This window comes from Terrapene carolina, unplaced genomic scaffold (assembly GCF_002925995.2).
Source record: "Terrapene carolina triunguis isolate 2854851 unplaced genomic scaffold, T_m_triunguis-2.0 Scaffold233, whole genome shotgun sequence".
NCBI lineage: Eukaryota > Metazoa > Chordata > Testudines > Emydidae > Terrapene > Terrapene triunguis.
Window position 1 is genome coordinate 12,612,884 of NW_020664584.1, and position 17,310 is coordinate 12,630,193.

The following is a 17,310-nucleotide window of genomic DNA, read 5'->3' on the forward strand; positions in this document are numbered from 1 at the left end:
TCCAGCGAAGAGCAACAAAAATGATTAAAGGTCTAGAAAACATGACCAATGAGGGAAGATTAAACAAACGCAATTTTTTCAGTCTAGAAAAGAGAGGGAACATCATAACAGTTTTCAAGTACATAAAAGGTTGTTACAAGGAGGGAGAAGAATTGCTCTTCTTAACTTCTGAGGATAGGACAATAAGCACTGGGCTGAAGTTGCAGCAAGAGAGGTTTAAGTTGGACATTAAGAAAAACTTCCTGTCAGGGTGGTTAAGCACTAGAATAAATTGCCTAGGGAGGTTGTGGAATCTCCATCATTGGAGATTTTTAAGAGCAGGTTAGACAAACACCTGTCAGGGATTGTCTAGATAATACTTAGTCCTGCCATGAGTACAGGGGACTGGACTAGATGACCTCTCGAGGTCCCTTCCAGTCCTATTATTCTATGTTGTCTAACATCCTCCTTAGTTACTAATGGATTGGAAAGTAGTTAATCATCCTCTCATGATCAGAGTACATCATCCTGCTTCTTAGCAAATACAGGACAGAAATATCTGTTGATCACTCCTGCCTTTTCTACATCATTAACAATTTTACCATCTCCAGCTAGTAATGGGCCTATACCAGTGCTTTTGAGTTTCTTTTGATCCTAACATATTTTAAAAGGTTAAGAGGTAACTTGATTACAGTCTATAAGTATCTACATAGGGAACAAATATTTAATAATGGGCTCTTTAATCTAGCAGAGAAAGGTCAGACAGGATCCAATGGATATAAATTTAAGCTAGACAAATTCAGATTGGAAATAAGGTGTACATTTTTGATAAGGACAGTAATTAACCATTGGAACAATTTACCAAGGGTTGAAATGGATTTGCCATCAATGACAATCTTTAAATCAAGATTGGATGTTTTTCTAAAAGATCTGCTCCAGGAATTATTTTAGGGAAGTTGCGTGTGTTATACAGAAGGTCAAACTAGATGATCACAATGTTCCCTTCTGGCTTTAGAATCTATATTCATCTTTACTTATCATGAGGATAAAATAGTTATTTTGTGTTGGGGTGCAATACCTGTTGCATTAAAAAATTACCATGTATAAGTTTTTAGAAACCCTAATCTTGATTTACTACTGGCTGCATGAGACCTCCAGTATTTGTCTCCCAAACTGAAGTCCCTCATAACACAATTTTTCTTTCCATCATGTCCCTTTTTGATTTGGTGGTCTGCAACAGACTCCTCACCAGCACTCCTTCCTGCACTTTGTTAGTTAGCACATGAAATGGATCAAAGTTCCTGTGGTTGTGAGTTACCTATAACTGTAAAACAGATAATGATGTCTTTAATGTAGAGTTCCAACCCTACTTCTTTCACCTGCTCTGACCTTCCTGGGTAGGATATAACAAGTAACAACTTTCCAACCATGCAAATTTCAGTAATGCCTATCAAATTTCTTCTAATCAATGAGAAATTTCCAATTTCCCATGTTTGTTACTCAGACTCCCAGCAAAGGTATATAAGCCATTGAAAAAAAATCTTCTTTCACGTTGATCCAATTTGTTTCTTACATTCCAAATTCCAGTTTATACAATACTTGCTTCCTTACCACCCTCCCCTTGCATTGGTAGTTTAACAGCCTCCTGGCTGATCCAGCTAGTCTCCAACTGAGAACATTAGCACTCCCCTCATCCCAGTGAGATGCAGGCTATCCTGCTCATACAACTACCTCTCCCACTGGAACGTATCCCAAAGCTCCAACATAACCAAAGCCTTTAAGCTTCATACCAGACATGCAGCCAACATTTCACCTCCAGTATTTTCTGACTTCTACTACTTTTGTGCTTGTGCACCATTTGTGCTAGGTAATGTACAATTCTTAGTTGGTCCCTAGGTTCTACCCACAATAAATATGATTAATAAGAAGAGCAGAGACTCAAACATGCACTTTCACTGTTACCGAAAGGACATGCGAGTTAAGATGAAAGATGTGCCGTCTCTATATACTAAAGTGTTAGAAGATCAATTTTTTGTCTCCAATGCTAACTGAGCAAACTGCAACAATGACCAGCAAATACTGAATGAATAAAAAGTTTAACATTCAGGAAGTTAGCTCAGCAGGTCACAGAGGACTGCAAACAGTAATTCTTGAAGTAAGTGTCCTGACGTACAGCTTCCAACAAGTGAAAAGATCCTGAAATAAAAATCAGAAACTTCTACAAAGAACGGGTAAAGAAGGAAAGAAGGATTCAAAGCATCTGATGTGGAACCTGTTTGATGCTCCTGTTCATGAATAAAGATCAAGAAGGAAACATGTAAAGTGTAAGCTGATCAGTATTTGGGAGGGGTGGGGGAAAGAGGTGTTTGAATGGCTGTTGAAAAACCACCATATGGAACAAAGGAATCCAAACTAAATTTCTAATTCAGAATCTTTTCGAAAGACGAATCATTGTGCTACTGGAGAGCACGGAAGTGCCGAGCTGGGGTATCCCAGATACTGCAACCTTGTGCTCCCAGCCCAGCTCCCCTCACCGAGCCGCATGCACCACACACATCACCGCCGACAACGGGACACAGCGCGGGGCCAAGGCCCCGGATCCACCTTCTGTTAAACTACAACACCGCTGGGAAGTTACCAGACATGCCCCGCCAAACCCGCCCCCCCGGGTAACAGAGCCGGGGCCACCACTCCCAGGGCCCTGTCACCCGCGGAGACCGCAGCCCCCCGGTGCATTTGTCGGCGGCTCCTGAGCCAGACCGTCCGCGCTACAGGGAGGCTCCGAACCCGGCCGGACACAGACGCTGGGCCATGGCTCGGGCTCCAACTCTGACCCATCCCTTCACCTACCACAGCTCTGACCAACGCCGCCATGACACTCAGAAGCGCTTCCGGAATATGGTAACTACTTCCGCTTCTCACAACCTAGCGGGGGCTGAAATCACAACTGCGCGTGCGCATACACCTCCCTACTAGGCCCCCTTAGTTCGCACGCGCTGCCGGGAGTAAGAACCGTTCCGCGCATGGTCGCTATAGGTCACGTGTTTGGGCGGAAGCGCGTACCAGTCCCCTACCCTGCCTAGCAGCCCCCGTCCTGGGCTGCTACTGCGCTCTGAGGGGCGCTGCTCTGGGAACAACCCATCCCCCTCCCTGCGCCGGCTGAGCAGCTCTGGGGACAGGTATTTGTACCTGATGGTATGGGCCCCCTCTGAGGGTTTGAAACACCAATTGCACCACCTCCTCTCTCCACTGTTGAATGTCAGAGCTAACTTTGATTCCATTAGGAGTCTAGTTACAGGCTGCTGAGCTGAATTCACTTTGGGCCAATGGTGCACCAGCACTGGGGCTCCCCTACTATACTATGAGCTGAAATCGCTAAGAGCTGAAATCACAAATAGCTCTATGAGCCGCGTGGCGGGGGGGCTCCTTGGGAAAGCCCAGCCCGGGGGGAGAGGGCAGCGTGGAAGCAAGTGCTTGTGGGAGAAGCAGACAAGCGGGGCGGGTGGTGGCTGCCTCGTGGCTGGAGCCTGGGAACAGGAGGCAACGTGACAGGCCCCCATAAGGGTGACTGGGTAGGGCGGGGCTTGGTTAGGAAGAGCTTCAGTTTGAACCAATAAAGAAATAAGTGGAGATGGGGGCCTGCTCGTAACCATGGGCCTGGCTGCAGGATGACCTTAGTGCCTGACTTTAGACTGGTGCTGATGAGGGGTTAGATGGCAGGAAGGCCTGTGGAAAGAACTCTGGTTCTGTGGACAGAAGAAAAGCTAGATCATGGAATTGTTATGGTGGGAGGAAATGGCACCTTTTGGAAATAGCCAGGATGTACAGGTCTAGGATGTGTGTGGAGTGAAATGTTACCATGGTTACAATCCTGGTCAACTGAAAATGTAGTGGTGCTGTTATCTGTGATGGAGAGAGGGGAAAGCACTGGGTTTGGAAGGAAAGACTGTTTGGGGGGCATGTTATATTTAGCTGATGGCAAGAGATCCAGGAGGAATTACTGGAGAAACAGACTGAGATGTGGTATGAGATTGGAGAGTTAGACTGGTGTAAGAGAGAGTTCTTAAATCACGGGAGCAGATTAGGATTGCCCAGAGAGAGGGGATATAAAGAGAGAAGAGGAGGGGGCCAAGGAGAGTGGGAGAACAGGATGATGATCCACTGAATGAATCAGGAGAAGACAGTTATGGATGACATAGAGAATGTAGGTGTGATAACTGCTGTCAAAGGCAGAGCAGAAGTCAAGGAAAATGGAGCTGGAGTAGAGGTTCTGAGCTTTGGTTGGTTAGAGGTCAATAGAGATTCTGAGAGCTGAGTTAGTGAAATGGAGAGGGCAGAAGCCAGACTGGAGTTGGAGGAGAGGAACTTTCAACAATGAGTGTAGACAGCAAGATCAATGAATTTAAGGCAAGGGGGAGAAGGGAAACGGGGTGCTAGAGATAGAAGTTGAAACATGGTTTTGGGTTGGTTGGTATTTTTTTTATGATGGAATTGACCAGAGCATACTTTTAAGGGGAAGGAACCTGAGAAGTGTGGGAAGTTGAGAAAGATAAGGGAGAAAGTGAGAGTGGTGGCAAAGGACAGTCACTGGAGCAAGTAGAAGAATTAGAGGTGGAGAGCAGTGACACGCTTAAGTGGTGGTGACTGGGTTTAAGAAGGAGCATGAAGATAATCAGATTTTATTCATCTTTGAAAAATATGGAATTATCCTGCAAGGTGTTGGGGGCGGGGGGTTAGAAATGAGGTACAGGTGGCAAGAGGCCAGGAATAGGTGTGAAATCAATGAGGGTGGAAAGTTGTGCTGCTTTACCTGGAAAATGGCAGAGCTGAAAGAGGAGACAACAAATGTGTGGTGGAGTAATTCTGTAAAATTGCAGTATTTTCACCAGAGACATTCAGCTATATGACAGCAAGAATGGAAGAAGTGAATGTTAAATAAACCAGGGCTGGGGATTGGTGGAAAGTATCTTGTGGAGAAAGAGATGAGGAAATGAATTGATGATAGAGAAAATCATGGTATGGAGGACATAAATAAATCAAAGGAAGACAGTGAAGAAGGCATGTAGATAAGGAGCCTGAGGAGTTGAGCATGTTGATGGATTGGAAGGCAGAGTGATGTGAAGGAGGCAAGTTGGAGGAAGTGAGTTGGTTGTTGGAAAGATCAGAGAGGGACCAGTGCTTGGTAAAGATAAGGCCAAGTGAGTGGCAATTTGGGTGTGTGGGAGATTTAATTGAGCATTAAAGGTCAAATGAGGTGAGGAGAAGCAAGTAGGAAGCTAAAGGATCAGATGGGACATATATATATGGGAATTGAAAATAAGGAGAGCTAAGAGTCAAAATCAGCAAGGAAGGTGGCTGAGGAGGAATCAGGTGACTACATTGAGGAGAGAAGAGTTGCATGAAATGCTGTTCAAAGTAGGAGAAAGGACGGTACAGAGTGTTTGGAACTTGTATAAGTAGGGGCATTGCCAGCAGATCGAGGGATGTAATCATTCCCCTCTATTCGACATTGGTGAGGCTTTATCTGGAGTACTGTGTCCAGTTTTGGGCCCCACACTACAAGAAGGATGTGGAAAAATTGGAAAGAGTGCAGTGGAGGGCAACAAAAATGATTAGAGGGCTGGAGCACATGACTTCTGAGGAGAGGCTGAGGAAACTGGGATTGTTTAGTCTGCAGAAGAGAAGAATGAGGGGGGATTTGATAGCTGCTTTCAACTACCTGAAAGGGGGTTCCAAAGAGGATGGATCTAGACTGTTCTCAGTGGTAGCAGATGACAGAACAAGGAGTAATGGTCTCAAGTTGCAGTGGGGGGGTTTAGGTTGGATATTAGGAAAAACCTTTTCAGTAGGAGGGTGGTGAAGCACTGGAATGGGTTACCTAGGGAGGTGGTGGAATCTCCTTCCTTAGAGGTTTTTAAGGTCAGGCTTGACAAAGCCCTGGCTGGGATGATTTAATTGGGAATTGGTCCTGCTTTGAGTAGGGGGTTGGACTATATGACCTCCTGAGGTCCCTTCCAACCAATCATATTCTATGATTCTATGAATCAGCAGGAGAGGATGATCATCCCTTACTGTGTGGGCTTTGAGGTGGGGAGTGAGTGAGGAGAAGCTGCTGTAAGAGACCGTAGCAGAACCAGGGTAAGAGGGGAGGATCCAGGTTTCTCAAACAGACACGATATATGTGCAAAACTATCACTGATGAAAACTTTGAGATTGGAGAAACTGGTGAAAGAGTGGTCCTGTCAGAAATAAGTTTCAAAGAAACTGATGAAGCTGCCATTCACTATCAGAGCAAAATTAAAAAGCAGCAAAAGGAGGAGAAATCCAAATAAAATTGCTAATTTAGAGGAAGGATGGTCCAGTGGTTGGGGCATTTGCCTGCAACTTGAGGCCCCAGTTCAAGTTTCTGCTGTGCACAATTTCTTTTGACCTGCGGCAAGTCATGTAGGCTCTGTGCCTCAGTTTCCCATCTGTAAACTGGGAACGATAGACCTTTCCTACCTTACAGGGGTGTTGTGAAAGTCAATACATTAAAGAGTGTGAAGGGTTCAAGTACTATGATAATGGGGGCATGTAAGTATATTAGGCAAAAAATAGTGGAATGGTGATTAAAGTTTGGGTTTTTTCCCCCACAAAACCTAAAGTAAGGGGATACCATTATTCTAGTGCAGAAATTTTGGATTTAAGGCACTCTTGGATTAACCTAGATGGATTAATCTTTGGGGGGCTGTGATGGGATGCATAAACCCCACACTGGAAAAGAAGGGGTTGAATAACTGCTCTGGGCCCAGCAGGCCCCATTCCATGGCACCTTCCATAGATGCTGACTCCACCCACAGAAAACTCAGCACCCACCGGCAGCCCTGAGGACCAGCTCCTCCCGCTCTATGCCAGTGCCTTCCGCCTGTCATGATCAGCTGTTCAGCAGCGTGCAGGAGGGGCTGGGGGGGAGAGGGCAGGAAGGGGTGGGGTGGAGCCTGGGGCGGAGAAGGGGTCGAGCACCCCCCAGGAACTGGTGAAGTCAGCGCCTCTGGCACCTACAAAGCCTGCATAGGCTGGAGGAGAATCTTAAAAAGGGAAGCAGAGTGGCTCACTGGTGGGTAGATAGTGGAAGTGAGCTGACCTACACTCTGAGCTCCTCGGACTTGGCTATAGTAATCTGACCAAGCCTATTGAGAAGGCACCTGTCACCCTCTGGAGATTAGAGACTTTATGTTTTAGTTCTTTAGTTTACCCTGTGGGAAGAGGGGACTGGTAGGAAGTGATCTGGGAGGCAGCTGCATAGCACCCCAGGGTGCAGGACTTAGCTGCCTACTGTTGGGCCCTGGATCAGAGCCTAGTGGAGAGGGTAGGCCTGGGCTCTGCTATCAACCCTGAAAGGAGGACAACTACAGTGGCCTGTCCCTGATGCAGGGACCCTATTTGGGGGAGAAAACCCTGAAGATAAAAGGGTGCAGACTGTGAGATCTTGACCCAAGTGCGGGGGAGCTTTAAGTCCCCTGCTTAATCCTGAAGGCTCTTCCTCTATACATACCCTGAGAAGGACAGACTTGAAAACATGACCTGGACAGAGTTACTGGAAGGACAGACCACTGAGGAGTGGCAGTAAGAAAGGGAGATGTCCAGGAGGAAGACAACCTGCCACACCCCTATCCAACCATTAGGCAGCACAGGTGGTAAGCATCCCCCTTCACATAGGCACTCAGAGCCTTGTAACTTATGCCAGCAGCAGACTCAGAGCATTTAGAGCTCACCAAAACATGGGATTTCTGGTTCGTGGGGAAAATTGCAACTGAGACATCCCAAAATAGTTTTGTTTTCAGAAACACCAACACATGGGTTAAATCTGCTCCCTGGGACCCCAACAGCAGCTAAGTGAAATTGACATTTTTGTCAGTTTTACCACTGCTAGTAGCCCAGGGAGCCAGCTAGCTTGGGAGTCTGGAAGCCCTGGAATATTTGTATATATTTATTTAGGTTTCTAAGTGCAGCCAAAAAAGAGAGAAGTAACAATCCCTAATCTCCAGGTGCCCTTCGCAGTTGTTTTAAAAATGCAATCCATCATAACGACAAAATCAGCATAACAATTCCTAGAGACTAATTTTAGCTCTTAACAGGCCAACCATCTCTCTAAAGAAGGGTGGACAGTGCTCACTGAATGAGCAGCTATTCAATATTTCTCTTGCTATTCATTGGTCAGTGTGGGACTCTAGATCTTATTTACTGCATGCTCCTCAAACCCTCTGTGCTGGTCATTGCTATGCTTTGGGTGCTTCACAAATATTAAAGAACTTATTTTCACAACACTCCTGTGAGATGAGATGGAGGGCATTATCTTGATTCATTCCCTAAGTAATGTCCATCCTGTGTACTGAATGAAGCTGGGATCCTGTGGGAAAAAATAGTATGACACCTTGTAATGGCGGAGTGTATCAAAATGCATCTGCACAAGGGGGGTAAACTAAGGTTGCCCAGGCAGTCTAAATTCTGGCATTTCCTGACTTTTGAGTGCTTTACTTTGCAACCTTAACTATATTTTAATGTAGTTTTGTATTTAGTAGATTTACACCCACCCTGAAATACAGAATTTGGAACCATATTAACTCTTATATTAGACAGCAGGGTGTGGCCTTTAGATACACACCACAGACTTATGCCACTTGAGATAATTGCTAGAGGTAGTTGTAGGTCTTGCTGGAGCCCTAGGCATAACTAGCAGTGTGAACCAAAGGCTGTGAACAGAGTAGGTCTGGTCTTGGCAGAATAGTAACACACTAGGTGTCCGCTAACCAAGTAAGCACATTCCTGACCAGAGAGGATTGTACAAAAATACACAGATCTCAAGTAAATACATAGATCTCTCAAACATATTCCTAAGAGATGGTACAAGAACACACCTGTGATGGGTTTCCCCGCACCCTGGGGTGCCACCTGGAACTGGAGTACCACAGAGCCTCCTGACTCACCAGCTTCGGCTCCCTCTCATACTGTGCTGCTGTGACAAGCTGCAGACCACTCCCAGTCCTGCACTCCCACCAGCATTCACACAGGCAAGGACACATCCAGCTGCAGTTACATGCAGGCTCTGGCCAGCCACTGCATGAACCACAATGGAGAGGCTACAGCCAAAGTACCCCCAGCTCCGCAGCCTAGGACCCCAGAGCTATACCATCCTGTCCTGGTTAAAAACCCACCCAGTATGAATTTATTACCCAGTTCGTCCCTCCCTCGATGTGGAGAGGAATATGCACAATGCCTTTGTTAACTAGGGTGACCAGACAGCAAATGTGAAAAATCGGGACGGGGGTGGGGGGTAATAGGAGCCTATATAAGAAAAAGACCCAAAAATCGGGACTGTCCCTATAAAACCGGGACATCTGGTCACCCTATTGTTAACTGAGCTGAGATTTTTTTCCCCCGACACTTTACTTACAGGCACACTGGTTTAGATAAAGCATAAAATAAGTTTATTAACTACAGAAAGATAAGTGATTATAAATGATAGCAAGTGATAAGTGATTATAAGTGATAGCAAACAGATCAAAGCAGATTACCTAGCAAATAAACAAAAACGCAAACTAAGCCTATCATACTAGATGGATGGGATTTGAATTAGCAGTTTCTCACCCTGACTGACAATACAAACAGTCCACCAAGTTTCCATACATAGGCTAGAAATCCCTTTAGCCTGGGACCAGCACTTCCCCCAGTTCAGTCTTTGTTCCTCTGGTGTTTCCAGGGTTCTTTTGTGTGGGGAGTGAGGCCACGAGATGATGTCACACTTCACCTTATATAGCTTTTCCATATGGTGGGAACCCTTTGTTCCAAACTCAGTTCCCAGGCCAGCTTCTGGAAAAAATACAGGTACCAAAATGGAGTTCAGTGTCATGTGGTCTGGTCGCATGCCCTGCTGAGTCATAGCAGCCATTACTCATAGGCTGTCTGGAGCGTTCTCAGGAAGGCTCACCAGGTGGGGGATAAGCTTCTCCTAAGGCCTGTTGTTTCCCCTAATGGCCCATTACCCTGAATAGGCCCTTCCCAACCAGCTGTCTAGACTGGAAGCCTTTTGCCTAGTGGGTGTTACCCAGGTGTAACCACTTCTGAAATGCAGATATGTAGTCAATATTCATAACTTCAGATACAAAAATGATACATGCATACAAATAGGATAATCATATTCAGCAAATCAAACTTTTCCAATGACACCTCACAAGACATATCTTGTATCAGATGCATCATAATTATGTAATAATCATATAATTATACAATTATGAAGAATATGGGGTGCAGTGTCACAACACCAACCCCTCATAAAGATGAGGAGGGGATGACATGATAATGGATAAAGATGTTTTGTTCAAACTAGCAGGTACAAGGATAAGGGTAGTAAATAACATTATATGGAGTGTGATACATAACTTGTTTGTATCAGTGTATAAAAGGAGAAGTCATAGGAGGGATATCTTTGTGCTGGTCTAGGGGATGGAATCCTGGTGTGTTGATTGAACCAGTACCATTGTCGTGGGCATGCATGTGTTAGTGTACCTGTAGCTCCAATCAGGCAATAGTACCATGCTTTGTTGACAATAAACCTGGCCAAGCGCCTTCACCACCAAACTGAGCCTGTGGTCTTTCTTTATGAATAACATTGAGGTCTGCTGGCTCAGCAAGCTGCACTCTCTGCTTGTGCAGCTAACACCGGAGCTCCAAGAACAGCAGCACTAGCAGCATTAACAACTTAGCAGCCTTCACAACACTCCATAGCACTAACAACAGTAGTAGGCTGTTATCCTCTTGTAGACCAGCCACTAGAGGGGGAAGAAGTGCACATTTTGCCAGTGGTTTCGCAGACAGGAGAGGAAGGGTGAGATTCAGGAATCCTGGGTTCATTTTCAGATTCTGGATGGAAGTATAAGTTAGTGATTATGCCTCTGTCCTCCCAGTCAGTCTTTTGTCCCTCTGCCCCGTTTCCCTCTGCTCCTATCGATTCCAGTCTACTTCTGTTCCCCCCACCCTCTGCTCTTCATCTCTTTCCATTGGGTCAGACTGCTTGCTCCTCATTCTCCGTGCTTCCTGGGCACTAGCGGGAGGCAGAGGGTGTTGAGAGAATAGAAGAGACAGTCTCCATACTCTCAGTTCCAGTGATTGGTGCCACAGTGGCTCCTTAAAGCCATTACAGGGAGTTTCACTCGGCCAAAGGATGGAGCATGCTCAGTTACTCTATGGGAATGGTGCATGTGGAGTCTGGTTGGCATGTAGGATGTGAGTGGGTGTGGAGCATGTGTGCTTGGTGCAGGTGGTAAGAATGTTTAATATGGGCAAAACAACATATTTTCCCCTAATCTTGTTCTCAGAAATGGCTGAAATGCTTCATCTGAAACAACCTAATGGCATTCATTATGTGCAAACAAAATACAGTCCCAACTAGTACCTATATACTAGGCATTTTAAAGAGTCAAATTTTCAAAGCTAAAAACAATTATGAACAAAATTAATTGGGGCAGGGGGAATAAACAGAAAAATGTAAATGATAATAGGGAATTATTTAGAAACATTTTACTAGATGCCAAGACAAAAAAAACAAAAAGCCACCACTGCAGCTCCATGGCCATAAAAAGTTACTTCAGCTAAAAACCCATACTGGTTAAGAAGAAGGGAAATGAAAGTAGCAAAAAAAAAAAAGTAATAATAAATGGGAAAATAAAGGGCATTAGATAGAGATGTTAGGATGTGCAGATAATTGATAAGGGAAGCTAAAGGTATCAATGAAAAATCTATTGTCAATAGGCTTAACAGATATAAGAGGGAATTTTTAAAGCATATCGGGAACAACAACAACAAAATCCTAGCGGTGGTATAGGTCCATTAACAGAAGGAGGTGGTTTAATTGTCAATAACAATGAAGAAAATGCTGAAGTGTTCAATAAATATTCACTTTGTTAATGCAGAGTTAAGATTACCTTGTTCCCTTCCAGACCATGGAGGGTGATTACATTAAACCTCTGAAAACCAGGTAATGCCTCCCACACCATATTTAGCTAAAAAAAAAAAATATTTTGGGGAAGTTCTATGGCCTGTGTTAAACAAGAGGTCAGATTAGATTATCACAATAGTCCCTTTTGGCCTTGGTATCTGTTAACTGCCCCTACACAACTTTAACTCTGCTCCCTTTGAGCCATGTCCCTGTCAGAGACCATAGGAATATAAATATTGTACTTACATTCAGTGTATAGTATATAGAGCAGTATAAACAAGTCACTGTCTGTATTAAATTTTAGTTTGTACTGACTTCGCTATGCTTTTTATGTAGTGTAGCCTGATTTGGGGTGTGTTAGTAATGTTGATTTAATGTATCTACGTAATTCAAGTTTCTTTAATTAATTTTAATTAATTAATAATATTAATAATAATTAGTATGGATATTAATTAGTATGGGTTTAGGCTCGCCAATTTGTTTGATCAGAAGATAAAGTTCGTCCTGAATCAGGCTTCACAGAGTTTATAAAAGGACCTTCGGGGTATGACAGGAAGCTTACACTGAAACAGATATAGTCATAAAGACCTTTTATTAAAATCAATGAAATAGTAAGCAAATGGTAAAACAGTTAGAATTACAGAGTTACAACTGTATTACTGTTATTCAAAAGATACATATGATGATACAATATTATGCGCTGCAAACTTGGTTAATACTCACACTCTGTTTTAATAACCCGGTGTTGGAAGATACGGGACCACGCCTGTGACAGTTCCGTTTTCACACCTCTGGCAGAGGAAGCTAAATGCAGAGTTGTTTACTCTCTAACTTAACTTAATAACCCTTAAATTGAAATAAAACATAGGGAAACCCAGCTTTAGCCTAGTCCCTTAAAACTTACAGTTTGAAAAGAAATAAAGTACGGCCTATTAATAGTTAATAGCCGTCATAGATGAGTAGCATTGATACGTTGTTGAAGGTGGAGGCAATGAAGAGTAGACAGGAGCAGATAGGTGGGTAGATTGCCTCCCTAATGGCGAGCTGCATTGCCTTTTTATAGGGCATTGGTCGGAAATCCTTCCTCTTATGCCCAAATTTTATCCTTCCCCCACAGAAATGTTAGGGTACACTTACCCCATAGGCTAATATGTATGTGCGTGTGGATGACAGGTAAGTACGCATTTGTGGTGTACTTGTTACATTTGTGGGCATAACTTTGTAAAAAGTCCCTTATGCCATCCTCCATTGTTATTGGTTTAGGCAAAAGGTCTCTAGACATCTGTGTGGGTGTTTTATCTATTATTACTTTTCTGGGTAAGGGTCCCAAAATGTGCTAACTTTGCCTTAGCTTAACATACAGGGTTTTAGCCTGTAGGTCTCTTGCATTACAGCCAAACTTATTTTTAATATAAATCTATAAACCTATTACATCAAATACTCAAATTTGTAAGAAAAGATATATTTATACAAACAAGCAGATTAATCCTTAGGGCTACAGTAGCCTGTTGTAAAACTAGGCAAATATCTAGATGAGTTGATGTACCTCCTGGAAGAGCTCTGCATACCCCTGGGGTATACGTACCCTGGGTTGAGAACGACTGCTCTAGATCTTACACCAAAGACAATGCTGGTAGCCAATTCTATAGTAAACTAATTAAAGGTTTATCAGCTAAGAAAAGGAAATGAGAGTTATTGAGAGGTTAAAACAGGTAACATATATGCACAGATGAGTCACAGTTTGTAATTCCAAATGGGGGCAGTGATGTAATAAACTGCCAGTTTCCCAAAAGTCTTTTCAGGGTACGCAGATTGTCTCTGGGAATCTCCGCTTTGCATCTGGTACACTTACTTCCCTGTAAGAGTTCAAACAGTTCAGAAATCCAGGATCTTTCCTTGAATCCATACTTATAGCTTCTTCTCATAGAAAAAAAGCTGACAGTGTCACTACCCACGTGGGCTTTTCCTTTTGTGACTGGGGGGTGAATGCATTTTGAGTCTTTGACCTCTGATCATCACTAGGGCCCTACTGAATTCACGGTCCATTTTGGTCAATTTCACGGTCATAGGATTTTAGAAATAGTAATTTTCATGATTTCAGCTATTTAAATCTGAAATTTCACCATGTTGTAATTGCAGGGGTCCTGACCCAAAAAGGAGGTGGGGGGGGTCGCAAGATTATTGTAGGGGGGTTGTGCACTGCTACCCTTACTTCTGCACTGCTGCTGGCAGTGGCACTGCCTTCAGAGCTGGGCAGCTGGAGAGCGGTGGCTGCTGGCCGGGGGTGGCAGAGCCGCCACCATCAGCAGCTCAGAAGTAAGGATGGCATGGTATGGTATGGTATTGTCACCCTTCTAGGCTGCTGCATGCAGAGCTGGGCACTCAGTCAGCAGCCGCCACTCTCCAGCCGCCCAGCTCTGAAGGCAGCAGCGCAGAAGTAAGGACGGCCTGGCACGAGAAGTAATTCTTCCGTTCTAGTCTGCACTGATTAGGCCTCAACTGGAGTATTGTGTCCAGTTCTGAGCGCCACATTTCAGGAAAGATGTGGACAAATTGGAGAGAGTCCAGAGAAGAGCAACAAAAATGATTAAAGGTCTAGAAAACATGACCTATGAGGGAGGATTGAAAAAATTGGGCTTGTTTAGTCTGGAGAAGAGAACACTGAGAGGGATATGCTAACAGTTTTCAAGTACATAAAAGTTTGTTTACAAGGAGGAGGGTGAAAAATTGTTGTTCTTAGCCACTGAGGACAGGACAAGAAGCAATGGGCTTAAATTGCAGCAAGGGCAGTTTAGGTTGGACATTTGGAAAATCTTCCTGCCAGGGTGGTTAAGCACTGGAATAAATTGCCTGGGGAGGTTGTGAAATCTCCATCATTGGGGATTTTTAAGAGCAGGTTGGACAAACACCTGTCAGGGATGGTCTAGATAATACTTAGTCCTGCCATGAGTGCAGGGGACTGGACTAGATGACCTCTCAAGGTCCCTTCCAGTTCTATCATTCTACGATTCTGCGATGCTACTAGCGGGGAGCTGCCTTCAGAGCTGGGCACCCGGCCACCAGCTGCCACTATCCGGCCACCAGCTGCCGCTCTCCTGCCTCCACTGAAGGCAGCTCAGAAGTAAGGGTGGCAATACTGCGCCCCCCCAAAAATAACCTTGCGACCCCCCTGCAACTCCCTTTTGGGTCAGGATCCCCAATTTGAGAAACACTGGTCTCCCCTGTGAAATCTGGTCTTTTGTGTGCTTTTACCCTGTACTATAGAGATTTCACGGGGGGGGGAAGACCAGATTTCACGGTCCGTGACACATTTTTCATGGCTGTGAATTTGGTAGGGCCCTAATCATCACACACAGTGACCATTTGCTTTGAAATTAGCTCTTTTCTGTTAGAGATCTTCATTTGCATTCTACAAGGCTTATTTCTCCTTTGGTGTGTTATTTATTTACAGGGGTATATACACAATATAAATGTTTGTTACTACATTATAACAGGATACAGATGAGTGAAAACAATACAAAGAACATCCCATTCGTTTTTCATGAAGTTTCAACACCAAATACACTCTTATACATTTAACAATTACTTTGATCTATATTAATACACAAGTGAATTGGCCTGGGGCTTCAGCCTGAGCTGGCACCTGTTCTGCCAGCATCAGAGCCAGTACTTGTCGACTGTAATCAAGTCACCCCTTAACCTTTAAGCTAAATAGATGGAGTTTCTTGAGTCTATCACTCCGAAACATGCTTTGAAATCCTTTAACCATTCCCATGGCTCGTCTCTAAACCATCTCCAATTTATCAACATCCTTCTTGAATTGTGGGCACCAGAACTGGACACACGATTCCAGCAGCAGTTGTACCAGTGCCAAATACAGGAGTAAAATTACCTCTTGACTCCTACTCAGGATTGCCGGTTATGCATCCCAGGCTCGCGTTAGCTGTTTTGGCCACAGCATCACACAGCGAACTCATTGTCAGCTGATTATCCACCACAATCCTCACATTCTGTTCAGTGTCCCTGTTTCCCAGGATAGAGTCCCCCATCCTTTATTGATGCCCTACATTCTTTGTTCCTAGTATTAAAATGCATATTGTTTGCTTCTGCCCAGTTTACCAAGTGATCCAGATAACTGTGACTCAGAGACCTGTCCTCTTCATTATTTATCATTCCCCCCAATTTTCGTGATATCTGCAAACTTTATCAGTGATGATTTTATGTTTTCTTCCTGGTTACTGAAAAAATGTTAAATAGTGTAGGGCCATGAACACTTCCTTGTGGCACCCCACTGGAAATATTCCTGCTCAGTGATGATTCGGTATTTACAGTTACATTTTGAGACCTGCCGCTTAGCCAGTTTTTAATCCATTTAATTTGTCGTGCTAATTTTATATTGTTCTACAGTAGTTCATTAATCAATATAGTGTGCAGTACCAAGTCAAACACCTTACAGAATTCTAAGTTTATGATGTCAGGGCTATTATCTTTATCAACCAAACTTGTAATATGCTCACAAAAAAGATAACATTAGTGTGACAGGATCTATTTTCCATAAACCCATGTTGGTTTGTATTAATTACATTACCCTCCTCTAATTCTTTATTAATTGAGTCCCTTATCAGCCACTCTGTTATCTTGTCTGGGATTAATGTCACGCTGACAGGTCTTTAATTACCCAGGTCATCTCATTTACCCTTTTTAAAAATAAGCAAAACATTAGCTTTCTTCCAGTCTTCCAGAACTTCCCCAGTACTCCAAGAATTACTGAAAGAGCTCCTCAGCCAGCTCATTTAAAACTCCTGGAGGCAAATTATCTGGACCTGGCGTAAGGGGCAGTACTCGTTCCCCTAAAACACCATGTGAGCTTCTGGGGAAGCAGTGGGTTACAGTGGTACAAACTAACTGTATGAAGAGGTACTAAAACCCTATGTAATGCAATACTTTTAATATCTGAAAATAGTTCTTGGTCTTGTTGAGTATCTGAGCTGAGAGGCAGTCCACACTATGCATTTCTTGAGGGTCAGAGCCATAGATTAATTTTTTTATTAAAGCTAATGTTAAACTTATATAATACACAGGTTAAGGAAAGAGTGTCTGTACATGTAAGTATAGTGGTAAAATTGTCCAAAAGTACAAAGTTTGGTTTAAAAGTCATACAATACATATAGTACATAATCAACAATAACCCAAATTTAGATTAATAAATTTAACAATACAGTTTAGATATTAACAGCCAAATATTCGGTTACATCACTCATGAAAAGTTATACAGAGAGTTGATTGTAGAAAGCAAATATAGCAATGAGTGTAGATTGTCCCTCAGTAATTGAGAATTTAGGATAGGTTGTCCCTCA

General features: G+C 43.7%; 1 protein-coding gene across 2 annotated transcripts in view; it reads right to left on the reverse strand.

Moving 5' to 3' along the window:
- Window positions 1–2,862, reverse strand: part of LOC112113964 (ubiquinol-cytochrome-c reductase complex assembly factor 1) — a 90,752-nt gene extending 87,890 nt beyond the window's left edge. For both annotated transcript variants that reach the window (XM_024210448.1, XM_024210447.1), the window contains exon 1: window positions 2,830–2,862. In XM_024210448.1, coding sequence (XP_024066216.1) covers window positions 2,830–2,853 — 24 coding nt within the window. In that variant the 5' untranslated portion in view covers window positions 2,854–2,862. The remainder of the gene's footprint in view (window positions 1–2,829) is intronic.
- Between the last annotated feature and the right edge of the window lie 14,448 nt (window positions 2,863–17,310).